At 41.1% G+C, this 20,313-nt stretch overlaps 1 protein-coding gene across 5 annotated transcripts in view; it reads right to left on the reverse strand.

Moving 5' to 3' along the window:
- Positions 1–922: 922 nt before the first annotated feature.
- DLC1 (DLC1 Rho GTPase activating protein) overlaps positions 923–20,313 on the reverse strand; it is a 261,319-nt gene continuing 241,928 nt past the window's right edge. For all 5 annotated transcript variants that reach the window (XM_027885500.1, XM_027885499.1, XM_027885497.1 and 2 more), the window contains 11 exons: positions 16,747–16,810; positions 12,543–13,969; positions 11,317–11,493; positions 9,268–9,427; positions 8,829–9,027; positions 6,292–6,505; positions 5,777–5,891; positions 4,638–4,859; positions 3,763–3,980; positions 3,415–3,588; positions 923–2,885 (listed from right to left, as the gene is read on the reverse strand). In XM_027885500.1, coding sequence (XP_027741301.1) covers positions 2,765–2,885; positions 3,415–3,588; positions 3,763–3,980; positions 4,638–4,859; positions 5,777–5,891; positions 6,292–6,505; positions 8,829–9,027; positions 9,268–9,427; positions 11,317–11,493; positions 12,543–13,969; positions 16,747–16,810 — 3,091 coding nt within the window. In that variant the 3' untranslated portion in view covers positions 923–2,764. The remainder of the gene's footprint in view (positions 2,886–3,414; positions 3,589–3,762; positions 3,981–4,637; positions 4,860–5,776; positions 5,892–6,291; positions 6,506–8,828; positions 9,028–9,267; positions 9,428–11,316; positions 11,494–12,542; positions 13,970–16,746; positions 16,811–20,313) is intronic.

Raw genomic sequence — 20,313 nt, forward strand, 5'->3', positions numbered from 1 at the left:
GATTGTAGAACACTGCCTCCAGCACTTAGCAGAAGATCTTTGTATGACATTTAATTTTTGTATATCTTAAGTGGTGTGTGAGAACTAATACCATGACAGCAAGAGGTTTGCTTTTGCTAGACTGTGAAGCAGCATCCCTCAGTGCTCCCTGGGGAATGTAGGGGGAAGTGATAGTGATCAAGACTTGGGGACACTCAGGCACAGAAAAGAATAGGATGATATTGATAACTGAAAGGCAGCAGGCCTCCTTGCAGCTGCCCTATCAGACAGGCCTCACAAATCAAAATCCTCCTTCAGATGCCCAAATTATATTTGTTGGCTAAGACTTGAAAAACTTTAAGAAGTTGTTTGAATTAACAGCTGTCTTTGGCTTCATTTTTCACCTTAGTCTGTTGTTTGTATATCCTCCTGGCTTTCACTTTGGCCTCGTTTCACTGCTGTGTGTGTTTTAACTTTCTCCAATTACTTTTACACTTGCATTTTTTAAAGCAAACCTATGACTCCACAACTCATCATGCCTTCATTCTCTCTGTAGAAAATAGGAAAGCAGTGAATTATTTTTCAGCATTGCATACAGCTACCTATCAAGTAGCAGTCTGCTTTCCACTCTGTTAAATTCAAGACTTTCCTTTCCACAAGACAGCAACAAACCAAAGGTTTCTTCTTATTTTTAAATGTACGAAGCTACTGAGCGGGGAATGTTCCTGTCCAGTTGTCTGTCATTGTGAAGTCTCATCTTCCAAAAATTTTGAAGTTGCTTTGGTACCTGCCTTTAACAATGCACAATATAGCAACCTGGGAGACAGAAGGGGTGGCCATGCAGTTGGCTGTAGCATGTAAAGAACTAGTAGTAAGAAAAACACCTCATGCTCTGGGTAAAAGAGCGGAAGGAACAATGCAGATTAAAACAAAACTCATTACGCATCCTTACTTTTAAACATTTAATAGTGCACTTATTGAGTATACTCTGTACAGACATCTATAGCAAGTTAAACATTTTCCTTTCTTTCGCATAGATCAGTCATGTAAAGCACATTTACAATAAAAAACATACTTGAGGTACAAAATCCCAAAAAGAATATCTGAGGTATAAATACAGGTATATTTTAAATAATCTTTATCATGCTTTATCTATGTTTGACAGTACACTGTGGGCAAGTATACATGTTTACAATAAAATGGTATGTACAACATACAATTTTACAAATTCAAAAGTGTTTGATGTAGAGGAATATACAAGAGTTTCCTACTCATGAGGAACACTGTTACTGGAAGTACTACATTATTTGCCGCTATACAAAAATCTTCATCAAAAAGCTTAAAATAATACTGACAATGGCAACAAAGTCTCAGTCAAGATTCCATCTTGCATCTCATTCATACCTTAGCCACAAAATACATTTATCACTTAATACTGCACCTCAAAAGCAAATCTTTACCTTTACAGTAAAACCTACAGAAAGACACCTTTCCTGAGGACCTCAGGACTTCCTACAGTTCATACAAGTTGATTCTCAAGGAGGAAATATCCCAAAGGGTTTAAAACACAACAAAACCCAAGAGAAAACAGCACCCTCCTTTCTGTTCCCAAACATAACCCTCCAAATTGCTCACATCCAGGTTCTGTTCATGTTAACATGCAGCTTTTAGGAAAACAGGCAAATGAGAGTGAGTAAGGAGAGAGCTTGTGTGACTCTCCCTAGCCAAGTCACCCCAGCTGCTACTGCAGGAATCCTGCCACCTCCCAGCACCACAACTCCAGTGTTGACTTCTTGCTCTTGAGCCTTTAGAATACAGTAAAATATATAAAAGCTCATTAAAAGATTTATAGTTAATGCAGGTAGCAGTAAAAGCAATGAACATTTTTTGGCAAATTATCAACTGATGTTATTGGCTCTTCTCACCATTGCATAGACATTTCATTTCCAAGCTGCTACGTTGCTCAAAAGTGTATTTTCTTAGATTTGCTACAGAATTGCTCATCACTCTTAGGAGTTCATCTGGATAAGGAGTGAACAGTAGGCAAAGCAAGCCTCTTTTAACATCTGCTTAGGGTTTTTAACAAGGTTAGAACTGAGAAAAATGCAGAACTGGCACATGGGAAGGATGACTACTCCTGATCCACAGGGGAGTCCCAATCTAGGTTTAACTGTATCCAGCATACTAAAATCCATTCTGGTTGCCTATCAGTGTACCAGACACATTTCAAGTTCGACTTCTTCTATCCTTTCAACCATTAACACACTCATTCACACTTTAATCTCTGTGCAAACCTTTCTCTGCTTATCTCAGTGAGAACACATTGAAGAGTACCAACTATTCCAGTGGATACACCAGTCCCTCAATGCACTACAAATAAAATGACATGAGTATGTACATAAAGCTAAGTATTTCACATAGGAATGATAAGCCTTCACCATATTTCATAATATATTTTGTATTTAAAGACATTTGCTTCTCAGAAGCAATTCAAACCACCTAATAGTACAACTTTTTTTTTTTTTAATTTTATTTTTTGCACAGTCTTCTTATGTATTCCAGTCGAGGCCTACACTATAGACCTTTTACAGACAGGAAGCAGCTTTAAAGTGTATGGTATGGCCACAGTCCTATAGTAATGCTCACAGTCAAGTTCTCACACTGTCATCCCTTCATGACATGACTTGCAGATGGTACACAGTCCAGTCTGCAGCCGATGAGTCCCAGTTTTGGGTAATGTTTACATTGCTGACGTGTGGAGCTCACGGCTGTTCCTCTTCAGTAGTCACCTGGATTTTATTTCCTTGCTCTCAGGACTCTGATGACTGAAAGAGTCTCGTATCTTAACAACTTCAGATGCACACAAGTGCCCAAAAGACTTGGTGTACCAGTCTGGCATGTGGCCCCTGTTATGTGGAGAAAAGGTCATGATGAGGTAGGTACCAGTAACTTTGCATGCATTTTCTTAGTCAGAATCAAATACATATCTAGCTGGTTAAAAGATGCCCCACTAAGAAATCTTTTTAGTACCACTTACTGCTCAGCTCAGCCTTACTAATACATAGACTTGCTCAAAACAAGTCTGCCACAGTGGGGAAAAATTATGAGAAGTTTGGTCCTCTTTACTAGCTTAATATTAACATTAACATGTCCTTGCATCCAAATATGACTGACAGAGGAAAGGGTGGGGTTATATACCAATAAGGATAGTGGAGCACCGACTAGAGGCTTCTAATGCAACAAACCACACCTGCTGCTAAGATGTGCACTGAAGCCAATTTTCTGTGACATCTCAGAGACCTGCGTGCATACCTTTGAGAAGTGTGTACTACTGGCCAAGCTAAAGTCTGTTGAATCATCTAAATTGTCCACTGACCACACTGAAATTATATAAGAAAAGCTACCACCACCGAAGGACGAAGTGGAAATTCCTACCTTAAATCAATTCTGCACATGTAGGTAAGTTTGGATTTTCCTGACCCGCAGGGTTCAATCAGATACCTAGACAGGAGCACATTGACTCTAACACCTGCCACTGGAGCCCGGTCGTGGTCCACTGAGGTTGCTAGAAGCACACATGCTCCTTTGGGGAAATTCGTCCTCCACGTTCTAAGAAAAAAGAAGTAAAACGAAAATCTTATTTGGCAATCAGTAATTCAGACACCGAATATGACTCCAAATAAGGCACAAAGAAATATTTACCAACATAGCCTACATTATAAATAAATAGGTAAGGCTGCCATATGTGTAGGATATAAATATCATTGCACATAAAAGTCTTACCTTAAGACTACGAAGTCCCTGGCTGGGTGAGGTGCCATGCTGTTCTGGACATACTGGTATATGTCGGTCTGGCTATCCAAAGGTTCGATTACTTTTGACTCTATAAGATCTTCATCCCAAAGATGCTGCTCTTTGAGTAAACGATTTAAAACGTCCTCTGGTGTAGCTGGAATTTCAATGGTAGTTTTCCATAATCGGAGTGGAGGACCTTCGCATACCTGGGGAAAATTAGTGGAGACCTCAGTTCTGCCCTTTCTTAGATTTTCTTTCCTTTCTATTTTGGTTTTGGCTAAATGCATAAAATTGAATACACACACATATGTATATATTGCACTAAGCTTGGCATAAGCTCAGACTAAGGTTTGTTTTCCAAACAGCTAAAGGCATCTTCACACTGATGTCCAAATTATTTTTAAGTTACAGTTATATACTCCAGTATGGGTCCCCGTTAAATTGTGATGCTACAGAAAAATGGCCTACCAAGTTTATTTTTTAAAATTCTAATTGAAACACTTCTCCCTGTGTTAGCTCTGAGCTATGCAAGATCAGAGCTGAGAAACCTACTGCCTGCATAGTGATAGTGCTTGGAGGTCACTCAGCTTGTTAAGGCTTTGGATGTGAGTAAAGACATGTAAATTCAATACAGTGAACATTCCTGGGCTGGATAAACAGAAGAACACAAATCAGTGCATGTTAGCTGACTACTGCTGAAAGAATGTTGTGTTTAGATGGCATGCAACTGTGTCAAAAGATTAAGAGGTTTTTTTCTTAAATCTATCTGCAACATATAAAGATGTGCACTGAACCTTTGGTAATATCCTGTGCCAAAAGTGAGCTAAAAACCAGAGCTGTGGCGAGAATGACAGGGTGCATACCTTCTTGTAGGCCAGCTCTGCTTGCTCTGAGGTGGAGCAGCTGACCCAGCCTTTAAACTTCTCCTTCATCTCTTTGAGCAAGTCATCCACACAGTCCTGGAGGTAGCAGTGGTAGTCAGAGGGCTCAGTGTTGCTGCTGCCGCCCCGGAGCTCCTCCAGGCTGAGGGGACGCAGGTCCTGCTCCGTGTATGAGTTCCGACCCCTGCTCATTTCTTCAGGTATCTGAGGGGTGAAAAGGGTGAAATAATGCTCCTTCATCTCTCTCCCCAGGTCACTGAGTTAGTCTAGCAGCTCAATAGCCACAGAAAGATGGGTATGCTAATTTCGTAAGTGATGGGATGCGTACGTGTCAGGTTAAGCACTCAGTGTGAAGACATGCCAACATTAAGTTTGTGATTTGATTTAACTCAAATTAGTCTCTCTTTTATGGAGTGTCTTATTTTATTCTGTAGAGTATCCCCTTTGCTACACAACTAGATTCATTCCCACAGTATGGGAATGAAGTTATCCTGCAAACTGAAGGAAGAAGGGATCAGTTGTCAGCCACAAGAAAAGAGACAGGCACATCTTCAGTTGAGGGCTCTGAAAAGCTTTGATGACAGTGAGGAAAACCAGGACTTGAAACTTGTCTGGTTCTCCATCCCAGGCCCTAGAGGGAGCATACTTTAGTTCCTACAGACCCTTCAACCTATGGTTTGACAGTGTCATGTTCCAGGATGCTTTTGTGGCCTGCCTTGCTACCTCTTGGGAATTTAAGTACAAAATGAGCACTGAAATTCCTGGAAATAGCTTCTTGCTTTGTAATTAGAGCGGAGGTTCAGAGACACTCATGGCTGCATAATAAAAGTTTGAAAATATATTTCAAATGAAGCTTGGGTGCAACAAGATTGTGACAAACCCCACAACTGCCTCATGACTTTAGAGCACCAGTGACAACAGAACAACTTTCTTTTCTTCTGGCACTGCTTGTAATTCATGTATGCACACAGATCAGGATGTAAAGTTTTTTTTTAAAAGCTATTTATCACATATTTAACTTCAGTAAAATAAAGAGACATTTCCTGGCTTTCCATTATGCAGCAGATCTAAGACATGTTGGCCAATATTTCACCCATCCGTTTTGCAAACAGTTGTTTTACCTGAAAGAGCTTCTTGCATTCAGCAATCATATGAGCTAGCCCTTGGGTTGCAGCCAGATTTTCATTTAGGTCCTTTTGATCAGGTTTTCCCAGGCTTGGTTTTCTCTGCATCACCCTTCACAGGGGAAAAAAGCACAAACATATCTAGTTATTTAATGCAGAGCAGGAGACATGCTTGGTAACAAAACACTGGGATTCCCAAGCCTACTGGTGATTTAGAGCAGTGCTACCTGGGACCAAATACTGGCATGGTGTTGCCAACTTCTCTCGCTGCTCCCTCTGAACCCTTTCTTTGAAATCTCCTTCCCCCACCCCTCGTTTTTTGTCTTCTTATGAGCTTGCTTATATTTTAATGAATCTCCAGAAAAAGGCATGATTCCATAACCATTCTCCACCTGGTGCCCCCTCAGGTGTCCAAGGTGATGACAGCTGGTAGGGTCAGTGCTAGACAGCGCCTATTGCACATCACTGGTAGATGCAGCACGGGATCAGCAGCAGTGAGCCCAGAGACGTACCTTGGGGAAGAATTCTCTCTTTTGAGAGTGTTCAAGTGGAAGAGGGAAGGTGCTAAACAGACGGCCAGGTTTGTTGGTGTCATCTGGTTTTCCTTCACTGCAGCTGTGACATCACTCAGGAAATAGAGAAGAATCTGAAGGACCTCCCTGTTCTCATCAGGTAAAAGCATAATGGCAGCCTTGATAGCCTGGAGACGCTGATCCTTTGGCACATCTGCATAATATTAGGAATTCTCTCATCAGCTCATTGATTTTCCACACACACAGCATGAATACATCCCAAAGCAAACTCCAGCTTCAAATATTTGACTCTAGTTTGAAGCGATTTCCTTCAGGATGCATACCATTTGTAGGAAACATGAAGGAATTTTCTTTAACCCACTAGTTTAACTACCCTCAGCTATTTCCTGCCTCACAAGAAATGCAAGCAAGAGGAAGCTGTGCCTAGGCCAGAGTTAATTTTAGATTTAGCTTCAACAGCTACATGCTCCCACAGATGTACTAAAATGACAGAAGCCTGGAGTCAGGCAGGGAACAAGCAAACATAGTCCAGCCAATTTAGAAATTCTTTGGCTTGCAGAGAAACTTAAAACCTGAATGCATTTTAGAATAGGTAAGTTAATTAAATAAACTCACTAGCAAACCTTTTTCAACAGTGATGTCATAAAATATGCAGAAAGTGCTTTACCAAACACAGAGGGTTACTTTATTGCGCAGATCATTCAAAGTCATGCAGTGGAAAAAGAAAGTCAACGCTGTGAAGTCCCATACCATTAAACAGCTCCTTGGTTACGAACAACAAACAGCCACTGGAAAAATTTGACGTGTGCCTTTATGTAAGGCTTTCTCCTCCAAACTTGAAGGGAACAAAAAATGAAATAACCCAGACCAGATCTGCTTCTCATAAAGGGATTTCCAATAAGCCACCTCTGAGGACAACATCAGAGTGAGTCCTGGAGCATTTATATCTTCATTAGCACCCTGCCACCCTCACTGCATGTCTCAAAACACACGGTGCTACCCAGATATTTAATTGGTATTTGCTTTGGGCTTCGGCAAATTTATAAGGAGAGCAGGTGAGTTTAAAAAGCAGTTTTAAGCAAAAATCCACCATTCCCCATGCTCTCTCCTCAATCAGCTCAAAGCAAATTTAAGCCACATGCAGACAATTCCAGTGTGCAGCCTGGTGCATAGCACCAAAGCAAAGGGAAATTTTGTCCTTTGAAGGGAAGCAAAATTTACAGCAGTTTTAAGGCTCTTTGCTTTACACAGAGATAATACTTCCTAACCACCTCTGGGGATTCCTCAGACCTACCGCCTGCAAAGGAAAGGAACAGATGATGCTGTAATGCTGTGTCAAACCTTTTTGGCTCTAAACCCCCAGAGCTGATGCTTAATATGCATGGAAGCGGAGAGTGAATAATTTTCTCCATAATTTTCTCCTGCTTGGGAATCCAAACACACAAGAAATGCATGCACTGAAATAATGGTATGTATGTTTTCTTTTTACACTGCCACCTCTACCTACAGAGCTCTGAAGGAAGTTCCTGTAATGTTTTTGTAACCCTCATCATAAGGAAGGCTCACAAAACAGCAAGAACTCAAAGAAGGTGTTTTTGCAGTAAGTTCTGTTGTAGCTGTACTACCACAGGAAGAATACATGGGGAGAGAGCTGGGGTGGTGCTAGGAAGAGACTGGCAAGATGCCCACAGTGCGTCAATCAGTTTGGACCCCCATGAATACTTCAAAAAGCTTTGGTTCTGGTCACCAAACATTAATTCACTTTTGGCCATTTTATAACGTGAGAATATTCCCAATGAAACAATGTTGAAAAAAACTTCTGAAAGACAGTATGTTGTTCGAAAAGATCCGGCACAAAATTACCATCTATACAGAACTCAATTTATCTAGCTCACAAGAGAGTGCCTCTCTTGCTGAGTTGAACCTGCCATCTCAGAAGGATTAATTATTTCTTTTCACAAGCATTGATAATCTTCATTCTTTATGTGATTTACTCTAAGCACTTTCTGTTTGTGGTACCTATGGGTAAAGCAGCTACAAGTGAATAACAGAAGAGGTTACAACTTAGAAGCTGTTTTAAACAGTTGTGGTGAAGGACAGAAGAATATGAACTATAAGAAAATAAAAATTTTTTTGCAGCCTTGCCAATCCCCTCAAAAGCCTCAAACTCAGTTCATGCAGTGTTTGCTCTGCTTGTTTACTTAGTCCCATCAGATGTGGCTTATTTTCAAACCATAGTATCAAGTATGCTCAAGGAAGAGAGGAAAATTTAGAACAAGTGATGGAGGATTTGCATTTGTTCGCAAACTAGAAAGAAAGGTGAAATGAAAAGAACTTGTACTATAAATTTTTATACAAGTACAATATAAAAAAATCCATTCCTTATGAGACACCCTGAACTGTAACTTACTGGAGAAAGGCAACACGTGTAGTGCCCAGAGGAGCAGTGCTACAAAGTTCCACCCTTGCTACACACATGACTATTTGCCTTCTGCTGCAGAAATTTTATGACTTACATTGGTATATCTGTAAGAAGGTCTCAGAGAGTTTGTTGGTCATAAGAGGCTCAGGGAGGTCACGGAAGAATTGCTTTAACATGTCTGCTACATCATAGGCAGACTGGCCTTCGTAGTTGACGCTGTCTGTGGAACTCTCATTCATCTGACGCAAAGCCTGAATTCTTGATTTGACTCCAGATTTCCTAAACAGTCCAACCTAAATATACATATAAAAGTAAATACATTTACAATGAGTCCAGAAAATCTGAAAGGTAAGCATGCTCTTTAGCTTCTTATGTATGGGTTCTAATTTCGTGGCAAGCTTTCCTCACATTAATTATCTATTTTGTCCCGTTTTGAGTCTTTTTTTCAGTCTGACTCAGGAACAGTAAAAACCAACAGAAATCCGGGCTTTGGGTGCTGCATGTGTGTGGGATGAGAGCACAGCAAAACCCACCTGATCCAGACAGTGGTTGCGGAGGTACCGCATGGCTTGCTGAATGCTCTGTGGAAGAGGCTGCCCTGTGCGCTGGACATTGACTTGCAGCGGCACTCCAAAGACGTTTCGGTCCTTATAATCTGGCACCTTTATCCTTTTCATAAATTTTGGTACTGCCCTATTTAAGAAAAGGGAATGACAAAATTAAATTAAACCTCTGTTGACCATTTATCTTCTGTATTTCCAGTAATTCAGAAAGCAGTGAAAATAAGTGAAACACTTAAAGTAACATGAAAAATAGTGACACTATAAATTATCTAAACCACTCAGGGCTGGGGAATGGGGAGAGGATAGAAAACAGTTTCTTTAAGAGAAAGGCTTGACATTCGGGGCAGTATACTGGCTCTAAGCATTAATGTGGTGCTACTCCATCAGTATTAGTAGGATGAAAGCTACAGGGTAAAACTGCAGGGGCCAGATCGAATTGCAAGAAAGTCAAAATAAATCCTGCGGTCAATGACCCCTTATAACTCCGCTTCTTTAGGTTTCGGGAAAGATGGGCATTTGAACAATGAGCTTTTGTATGTCAACTACTTGTTCTGCAAAGTCCTCAAACTGGGTCCACCACCCACCAGTGTGCAGAACAGCAGGAAACTGATGTAATACATTTGAGTTTGTCAGCTAAAAACTTCAGCTCTATAAACAACCCCTTTGAGGGACCCCCCTCATTATCAGCCGGTGACCCCCACCTCCCATTCCAGTTTCACTGAGAGGCCTATGACTCCGAGGAAAAAATTGCTAAATACAAAGGAATGATTTAACCCCAAGGTCTGCAAGAGTACTGGCTTCATAAAGGGAAAAAAAAGGCACTAAAATGTGAAAATATTGAGATCATTTTCCTAAACAGGAAAGAAAGCTAATGTCCAGTGCAACAACTAATAGGACACAGTAGCACTGGAAAACAGGGAGACCTATTTAATATTTCAACATACAGTATAGCTATACAAACACTGCATTGGATTTGCAGCTGACAAATCTGTTATATAGTAAAACAGAACCAATTTGTATTGCTGTATAGTTAAGTTTAGGACATTATTGATACATGTATGAATAATACTTGCTTTGTCAAAAAACATGCCAATGGAATGTGAAAAAACACATTGCGATCTCCACTGAGAATCTGAAGCATGCAGGGATAACTGGTCAATACTTATTTCTGTCTTTCAGAACAAACAACTTCTGTATTTAGAAAGACTGACATAATAACAGCCTTTGAACAGGAGGTACTTTGATGCCGAAGCTAAATACTCTCTATGACTCCTGGGGAAGGGAGGAGGCTGGCCTGTGGTAGGGACAAGAAAAATTTTATTTGCTCCTTTTCATCCTGAAGGTTACAGAGGCTGTACTGCAGATACAATAATAAAAGAGCTTTCTATTTCATTCTTCCATCAAAAAATATTCAACTGGGTTACAAACACCTGGCCACAGCAAAAATTGCTGCCTACAAAGAACTCTGTAGCTCTCCAACCTTTCTTTTTCTCTCCATCTCTTTGGCAAGCTAAATGCCTTAAAAAGGGGGGACAGATTTTGGCTCATGAGATAACAAAATTAAAGAAAATTTACATTATTTAATTACATAATTGCTTAAGAAAGTAATGCAAATATTTTAACACAGCTGAAGAAAAGCAAGCCTATTAAGATCAACTGCAATTTGTGCCACTGCTTGCTAAGTGCCTCAATAAACAAGTAGTCCCTTCTTTTGCTATAGATAGTCGTCATTTTCCTGTTCAGAATGCTGGTCTGTACTTCATTGCTTTTGTTCCCTCACAAGTCCCCTATAAACACACTTCTCAAACCTGGTAAGATTACACTTACATAAGGGGTTAGTGATTTTAGCCCTCTCTTAGAAAACCAGAAATCACTGTCAGCACAAGCTGGAGGAAGAAGTGCAACTATGGAAAAAGAGGGATGGAGGGATTCATTGCATCTTTCCAAAAGTTGTTTGGGATGAGCACAACTGTCTTGCTCGTATAATAGGCCTCCCTGTACGCAGCACTGTGTCCTTACCAGCTGAAACCATGCTTGTTGGAAGGCGTGTACTTCTCCAGGAGAGCAGTCAGCTTCAGGAGCGAGTACTTCTGCAGAAGGTTCATCTGTGCCACGGACTGGCAGTTGATCTGCAGTGATGCTGAGCTGAGGCTGGGCCGGTGGGAGCTCTGGAAGCTGTGCCACCTCAGCTTGTGCCTGTGGAGGAGATAGGAGACAGAGCAAGGACAGGTTACTGAAACGTTTCTGAGAGACACGTGCAGGAATTATTGCAAATTTACTGCTGAGCTCCCTGCCCTCGGCAGCCACACTGTTTTTAGATTTCACAGGCATCAGCCAGCGGCGTCTCTGCCTCACCCAGTGATGCAGCACGTGCAGGTGCTTCAGATGGGAATGTGCACATTGAGCTGACCCACAGCTCGGTGCTTGTTACATGGTCTTGCCCTATCAGATATCCTTTAAGGGCTCCAACACCCTTTTCCCAAAGCCCTTTCAGTATTATGGCAGTGGGAATCTAAAAACTCCATTAAGAAAAAACGGTATGAATTTTTAAGACATATCAAATAGGAACTAAGCCCTTCTAAAAGTCCCATTAAGTTTATACAAGCGGCTGCAGATGACTAAATGACAGCAGAAACCAGGCCCTACACGATTTGCACCACTTTTAAAGGAGAACTGGAAACAAAGCTAGAAAGAATTCAACTCCTTGCTCTACTACAATACAAAATACTCATCCATCCAAACTTCCAGCAGAAACTGGAAGTCATTGGAACTCCCACTGTGCTACAGCAATCAAGAGAAAGTAAACAAGCCTTATTTTCCCCACACATTTAATGCCCTAGTATGCTACTAGAAACAGCCTGCTCCTGAAACATTCAATTTTTTGAAACAGTCTAAAAGACCAAGCTTTTACTACAAACTGACACAAACCAGACCATACTTACTCTTGGTTCTCCCAGCCAAATTAAGAAGTGATTAATCCTACTTGATGGCCCTCCCTTCCTACACACCATTGCAGTTTGAAGAATTACTGTCCCCCCAAAACCAACTCAATATTGCTTTTTCAATGATGACTCAGGCTGAACATACAAACGTACAGCTATGAAGTGTGGGAATCACAAAGCGTTGCACAAATACTTCCCTTGCCTTTAATTGTTTTGGGAAGCAACAGAAAGAGCCTGTGAGTGCTTGAACCTTTAACTGAGTGTGGTGCAGCTACTACAGAGCCACTTGAGTTGTGATCTCACCTGCTGGACCGTGTCAGCGATGCGCCCACCCCAGAGTCCCTCCTGTCCTGGATCCCCGTGGGCTCTTCCGTTTCATTCAGTGAATTCCCTGTACTGTCAAGGTCACTTGGTGTTGTTCGATCGTTATCTACATCGAGGTGGATCTGCTTTGGAGAGGAGGGACATGGGGAGATGGAGTCGAGAGCTGAGTCAGAGTCCCCTTCGTCTGAAAACTTCTCTGACCACTGGTTTACTATTCTCTGCATCCCTTTGACATGGTACAGGATGTCATCTAGTTCTGGGAATATGTCTTCATTTTCGAGGTCGGCCAGGTCACTTGCACTGGAATACAGGATTGATCCTGGCACGTTGTCGTAAATACTCAGGCGGCTGCTCACTGAACTGGAGGAGTTGCGCCTTTTCCCCATGCCTAGCTCTTTGGAGCTGTCACCACTGTTTTCCCTCCGGAGGGTGAGGTGGCCATGTCCATGGAAACTCCCTGTCCTCCAGTTCACAGAGGTGTTGCTTTCTGTCGGGGAGAAATTGCCATTGGAGAGTGCTTTGGGAAAAGTGCCAGGCTTATGATCCTCAGGGATAAAAAACACGGTGTCTTCTGCAAAACTGCCCCGGTTCTTGAAGTTCTGCTCCATCACATCGCTGAATGTTGACTGGTTGAAGGGGTCAAAGCCTTCCAGGTACATGCCCACCCTTTTATTGTACGCACTGAGGCTGCGTGTTCGTGTGACAGGACTGGGCGTGCTGACAGCACTGCTCGTCTCAGACTGACTGCTGCTGCTGCTGGTCTGGGTGGAATTGGAGACACTCCTCTTTCGTACCATAGGGAAGCTGATGTGATTGCCATTGAGGGCAGAAATTTCCACGCAGTTAAGTTGTTTCAGTTTATCTTCATCGATACCCTCCTGCAGGATGGGCCCACTAATTATCAGGCCGAGCTTTGAAGGAGCTTTGCTCTTGCCATGGTGAGAACTCTTGATTTTTAGGCTCTCCATTCTCTTGAGCAGGCTCTTTGTTTTGGACTTGGTGTTCTTCTCATTGGCTTTTGTGTTGAAGCTGAAGCTATTCAGTTCCCTGGGCGAGGGCAGGCTGCTGAATGAGTCATCATTGGCTACAAAATTGCTCGATGAACAAACGCTCACAACGGAGTTTGTCCTGGTAGTAGATGCCTCGCTCTGCAGGGTTGGCTGGTGGCTGCTGGTGCTGCTGATGCTCAGAATAGAAGCCACTTCCTGGCGTTCGCTGAGGTCTGTGAGCACGCTCTCCCGGCTTGCTGCATTAGTAAGGTGAGGAGCTTCTGGGGAGGGGATATTCAAGTCTGGTTTTGGAGGGAACACATCAAACTCTTCAAGCCTCGACCACCTCTTGCTGTCCCTCTGAAAAGTCCATTTGCCACTTATTGCACAAGGTTCATCTTCATCTGAATCTTCACTCTGCAAAGAAGAAGAACCCTGAAAGTACTGCTTGCAAACTGCTCAAAAACCAAGGGCAGTTGCATTTAAATATAATGTACACTGAACTGCTTTAAACATGACCTGGTTCTCACTGAACTTAAAGTGAAAACAGTCTTTTACTTCAGGGAGAGGAAGATAAGCCATAAAGCCTACCATGGAAAAAGATAACATGGTACAGGCAATATATTTTAACAGTTTTTAGAAACAAAAGATATACCCTTCATAAAAAAGAAACAAACAGCACAATCTGCTTTAAATTGCTCTTTTCTAAAAAACCTAGTATCCATATACTTTTAACTAATTGGTCACAGTGGATAGCCCACACACCAATGGAAATTCCTGACATGCATAAAATTTTACACTGGAGTCAGTCAGGGGTTGGGGTCCCTCTGGACTCTCTCCAAAGTTTCACTCTGTTGATAGTGGCTGTGTGTTTATACTCCTCTTTGCAATTATGAGATGTTTCTCATACATTCTGAATTGTAGTGGCTTAATTCCTTACCCATTCAGGAAGTCTAAACAACCTCCTCGCTGTGACTAATGAGACAGCGAAGGAAGCTCTTGCACTGCAAGAGTGTGATGGCTCCAGGCTCTTACCTGGTCCGCTCTTCCTCCCACAGACTATCAGCTAACATTTTAAGAATGTTCTGTGAAGTCTCTACTTCAGTCTTGCTTCAGGCAAACTTTAACACTTGTAGATAGTGAGCAGCAAGAGCTCACTGACAGTACAGCACGTAAGTAAATTGTAAATAACATGTTTGATGCATGAGTAATGCTTAGAGTACAATTACACACACATCTCTTATGCCTACAATCTTTTCATCTAAATACTGACAGGGAACGATCCTGACATATTTGGTCTTCCACATATCTGGAAAATTTCATGTTGGAAGAATAAAACCAATGAAGAAATTTTAATATGACACCATGAAACCACAAAATAACCTTTGGTGTTCAAAGTAGGGAACACTAATTGCCAGCCAGCTCCATGAATTTCACTCCATTTGTTTAATTCACTTTAATTTAAAAACAAACACACATGCAATCCCTGAACTGTAACTATTTGTGTGCCAGGAATACAAACACTTCTTCTCTGAAAAACAAGTAAATTGTTCATATTTCATATACTTTATATCCTGTCATATCCTAGGTTTTTTTTTTAATAGGACATTTAATTAACTCATGAAAATAAGTGAAATACTGTATTTATTTTTTATGATCAAATACACATGAGACACAGAGCAAGCATCATTTTGTTTCCCCACTACTACAAACAACTTATGTCCATGTCATAAAAACAAAAACAAAAACAAAAACAAAAAACACCAAAAACCAGAATACTGCTTGCTTTTTTAAAGTGGGTAATAATGATGGTGGTGAATGTGGATAATAATGATGGTTTGATGGTGAATGTGATTTATTTGGAAAAAAAAAAAAGTGATCTTAATTTGCAAACAGGTCAGTGCAAACATAAAGAAATATATGCTTCTGCCAGGACAATTTTCCCCTAGTGTTAAAAAGCCTTAAAGGCTAAGTATTGATTTTATTGACTCCAACAACAAAAGGGAATAGGATCCAAGTCCATCTGCCAGAACATGAGTGGTGAATGAAAACCAAGAAGGACTGAAACAAAAGGTAACACCCAGACTCTGGAAGATGTGGGGTTTGGACCTGAAATCAGGTCTGGTCTGACCTCTTAACATCAGTACTGATCATTCCAGCATTTTAAAGGTTCAGGAACAAGGATGAGAAATCTTCTGGCAGTCATAAATGGCAATCCAGCTGTCTACCCCTACTTTTAAGGAGTTCCTACATATGCTGCCTCACAGTGTTATCTTCTGGAACTTGGATGCTGTTTCCAACATACCAGAAACAGATAGGGAAAGAGGGGATTAATTCCTGGTAAACAACCTCAGAGCATTTGTATGCATTCTTGTTAAGGGTAGGGCAGCATTGTATTGCCTTAGTCATCTTTATCTGCAGTTGTCATATCCCAGGGGATTGTATCAATTACTAATCCCTCCTAGGACACACACATAGTTTTAAGACAGCTATTGAGTGGTACCTTACTAGCAAACCCCAACAACTCAGCTTTCTGTCAGAACTACCTTACTGAAATTACAGTAGATACTCTCTTATTTCTCACTGTGGTACACAGGGATCCTGAAGATTCAGCAACCACTTCGAATTCCTGCTGAGCTCCCTGGAAACGTGCAAACTTTCTAAAAGGGTAGCTGTTCTATTCTGTAAATATATTGGAAAGGAAACAATGTGCCCAATCCTTTCATTTGCAGGCCAAGCACAGTCTAAATGATCCTGTTTATATCATAATAAAATAAAATAATACAATTCTAACGTGATGGCAGAGAACCAAAACTGTAGATAATGTCAAAGACGATGTTCTAACATTAAGGTCAACTCATCATGGCCATCAAGCCTACTTTTACAATCCTACTTGAGTGTAGGCTACAACACAGACCACCTCACTGGCAGACGAAGTCCAGTGCTTTTCAGACTGGAAGCAGCATCCTAATGAAAAGTTTTCTAGACAAATAACCTTTATCCACAGCCAAGCCCTGTAGTTTTCATTTAGTGAGAACACAAAAACAAATGTAAGCAGTTTTTACTGTGTGTCCTTGCCAGGTTCTCCTCAGGTGTTATCCTAAACTGCAGCTAAGCAATCTGCTAGATGTTTTTTTTTTTTTTCAGTTTTATTAATGCACAATGCTGTAATAGAAGATGTTAAATGAACTTACCCTTTTCCTGTGGGGACTAATTTCTAGCTTCATCACTGCACATTTGTTTAGAGTATTTAAGCGCCTGCAAAGAGCAAAGGAAACCATATTAAGAGAACACTCCAGTGTTTTGACACAGGCTATTCCAGTTCAAAGCTTTTGTTAAGGCTGTCCCCAAACTGCTCTGCATACAAATAGCCACAAGGAGAGTTTCAATTAGAGCCCTAATTGTACTTAACTATTAACCCATTACATTTGGCTGTACTCTAACTTCACAGGGAGGGATGAATGACTATTTGTCGCAATTACCCAAATTAAAGTAAAGAGAAGTTAAGGAAACTTAGACTAAGTTGAGAAGTGCATCACATCCTGTGAATTGTAATAATTATGTTTGTTATAAATAGCAGACATCTGAACCCTTTAACAACCAACCTTGACAGACTGAAAATAACAGAAAAGGTTTCTTATTTGGCACTGTATAAATGCGACTGTATTAAAAAATCATGCTGCTTTAAAATTGTACTTTCTAAGCTAAAACTTCCTGGAAGAAAACTTATTTTATACTTTTTGGCTGCCTATTTTGTTTTTGGACAATGATTATTTTCAATACAGTCCTGGGACAAGACAACTTGGTGGTTTAAAAAACAAACCACCAAAACACAGACCTGATTTTTCCTGTCTAAATTGTAAGGTTCTTTTATACACAAAAATGTTTTTCTGAAGGACTAAAATGTAAAGTAAAATAAATTGCTGCAAAGACAACAGTTAACCAGATTCGTGAAACATGATAACAGTCTGGATGCATATCTTGAGGAACTGTATGAATTCATATAAGGATTCCCCTATTCCTCAATGAGCTAATGATCTGGTACCCCTAAGACAAAAAAAAAAATAATCTTTCTTCTCCTCTCTGCCCCAGATGCTCAGTGTGCAGGGCTGAGCACAAACAGTTTAAAGCAGAGCAAAACTTGGCACTGTTCATCACACAGCTCCATGGCAGGTTAGCCCAGCTAAGTGCAGGCTGCTGTGGTCTCCTGCCCTTCTCCACACCCTCGCCTTCCCTGAAACTGCTCCACTGGGACATGGTTCAGCTAAAATCTGTACTGGTAAAGTGTGGTTAGAGAAATGCTGGTGCTATGGCAAGGCAAAGGGCAGAAACAGGCTGGGCATGATGCAGAAGGCAGAAAAGCTGAAGTAGCAGCTCCATGGCAGTGATGGTTTAGTCCCCTGTGTCAATCCTTCCACTCATGACGCTGTACGGTGGGAAGGATGAGGAGACTAACTGAGCTGAAAACTAATCTTGCAATATTTGTTGGGGTTGAATTTCCCCCAGGTCAGTCCCCAGAGCTATGCGAAGAGTTGTGTGTGCAGGGAAGAGGCAGAAGAGCAGGGCTGCTCTTTTCTTTCAACCGGACTACAACTAAACGCAACAGGCTTTAGAAAGCCTAATTCATTCCAAAGTAAGTTATGTAATTTTCACATAATAATTCGTTTGAGCAAAGTGTAAAGAAGAGCCTGTATCTGCAGCTTTGAAAAACTAAAATAAAACAAAAAAAGAAACGCAGACTTGCTCTGTTGCTTCAGAGGAGTTTTTTCAGATTCATGAAACTTGTAACTTGAATCGAGAAAATGTGTGCACAGGGTAAGAATTACTGGTTTCTTCTCTTTTCCCTTGCCTTTTATGCCTGGGATTGGTTGCAGATGGTATTTACACAGGGCTTGATCCTGAAGTCACCAAAGAAAATGGGAAAGCTCCTACTGATGCTTTTGCAGCAGTCATGAAGTAAAAAAGAAAAGGCAGTTTGATCTATAATTAGACCCAGCCACAACAGAGCAGAAAAGAAGAGAAACAGGCAGAAATGGCATGGGTCAAATAGTAGGGCAGTGGCATGTTAGAAAAGTTATCCAGGTCTCTCTATTTTCATCTTTGCTCTGACTTTAGAAGGCAAAAAGCTCAGTCTTGCTGGCTGCAGCTGGTGGGTATATGTACCCACACACATCCAGTGAATTTCAGAGGATTTGTATTTATGGTGCAGGTAAAGAGTGAATGTCCCATCTATGTGCTACACAACAAAACTGGTTTGTTTTTTTTTCAGCATCAGAAAGCTGTCTCCCTCTCTTTGCTATAATCACATTCTCCTCTCTAAGTCTTGGATCTCAAGACCAGGAAATATTAAACTGGTTTCAGTTCTACATTGTGTAATAATTTACGAATTTCACAGTGTTGCAACCTTTGACTTATGCGGAGGGAAGTTATCACTGAATCCCTGGATCTGGCTTTATCTAGCTCCAGCCTGTCTGACCACTAATAAAGACAATCTCTGATTTCACAGAGATTACATCCCCAGACTTTTCTTCTACTCAAATAAAACCCCTGAAATAGGTGGAAAAACAGAGAGCAAAGACCTGTTTCCACAGAGGGTATTTAAGAAAAAAGATCTCCCAGCACACATCTCACAAAAATTAGTATGAAGGTAAGATAAGGTAACCCCCACTGAGTGAGGTCAAATACAATAGCAGTGAGGCAAATAAAGTCTCTGTTACACATTTGACAGTTTCCCCTTTAAAATCTAAATGGTCTGCAGAAATTGCCTCAAGTTTTCAACTTTCATTATATACATCACACATTCTGCTTCAACTTCTGCTCAAATTCAGCAGTGCTGAGGTTCTTGAACTATAAACCACTGAAAATGCAGTGCAAGATGCAAAATTACCTTCCAAACACATTAGTGAGTTTGCAAAGCTAAGGTTATAGAGTTTAGGCAATGTCAGGATGAGACTCGCCTATACAACTGTCATTAACCTTCACATATGCTTTGCAATACTTTTAAAGCATATATTTACAAACTGATTTTCTATAGATCTCATCAAATGGATGCTTTTTAATGAACCACGATTTTCTCTTCTGGCTCTGGTAATTCCATTCCCAGGTATAAGTTCAACTTATCATTTCCCTACTGACATTCAGCAGGCCTGCCTCATTCTTTAGCTTTGTCTTATTCTGTCCAAACCTGTCTCAAAGACACCTTCCTGAAGACGGGAGATGGAGGGACAGGGCAGGATCGCTGCAGACAGCAGTTACAGCTGTTTCACCGTCTGGCTGTCTCAGTCTCAATTTCAACAATGCCTCCTACCCTGGCCACTTTCTAGATGACTGTCTGGATGACAAGATAATATTCTTTCCCATCATTTAGACAAATGCCTTTGAGTCAGCACTCTCTCTATACATCTTCACATTCAGATGGTATCTTGCTCCCATGGAGCTTTCTATCTCCAAGACATCATTTTTCCTCACTCTCCAGGTACTCCTACTCAGACTTCTTCACCTGGACTCTACAAAACCCTTCATTTTGAGGGTGACCAATGCAGCAGGGCCTGCCTCTCAGTCCCAGACCCTGAGTCGAGACTGGCCCATATCAGCCCTGAGTGGCAATTACACTGGAAAGCTGAACCTCTTGCACCCAAAACACAAGGCACTGGAGCTTCTCTCAGTAAATGATGCATTTTTCCCAGTCTTCTGCTCAGAAATGGCCAAACTAGTACAGCCTGAACCTTTCTTAAGAAATGCAGCCTGAACAAGACATTCAC

This window comes from Empidonax traillii, unplaced genomic scaffold (assembly GCF_003031625.1).
Source record: "Empidonax traillii isolate 1590-97213 ecotype Southwest subspecies unplaced genomic scaffold, ASM303162v1 scaffold167:size2001844, whole genome shotgun sequence".
Taxonomy (NCBI): Eukaryota; Metazoa; Chordata; class Aves; order Passeriformes; family Tyrannidae; genus Empidonax; species Empidonax traillii.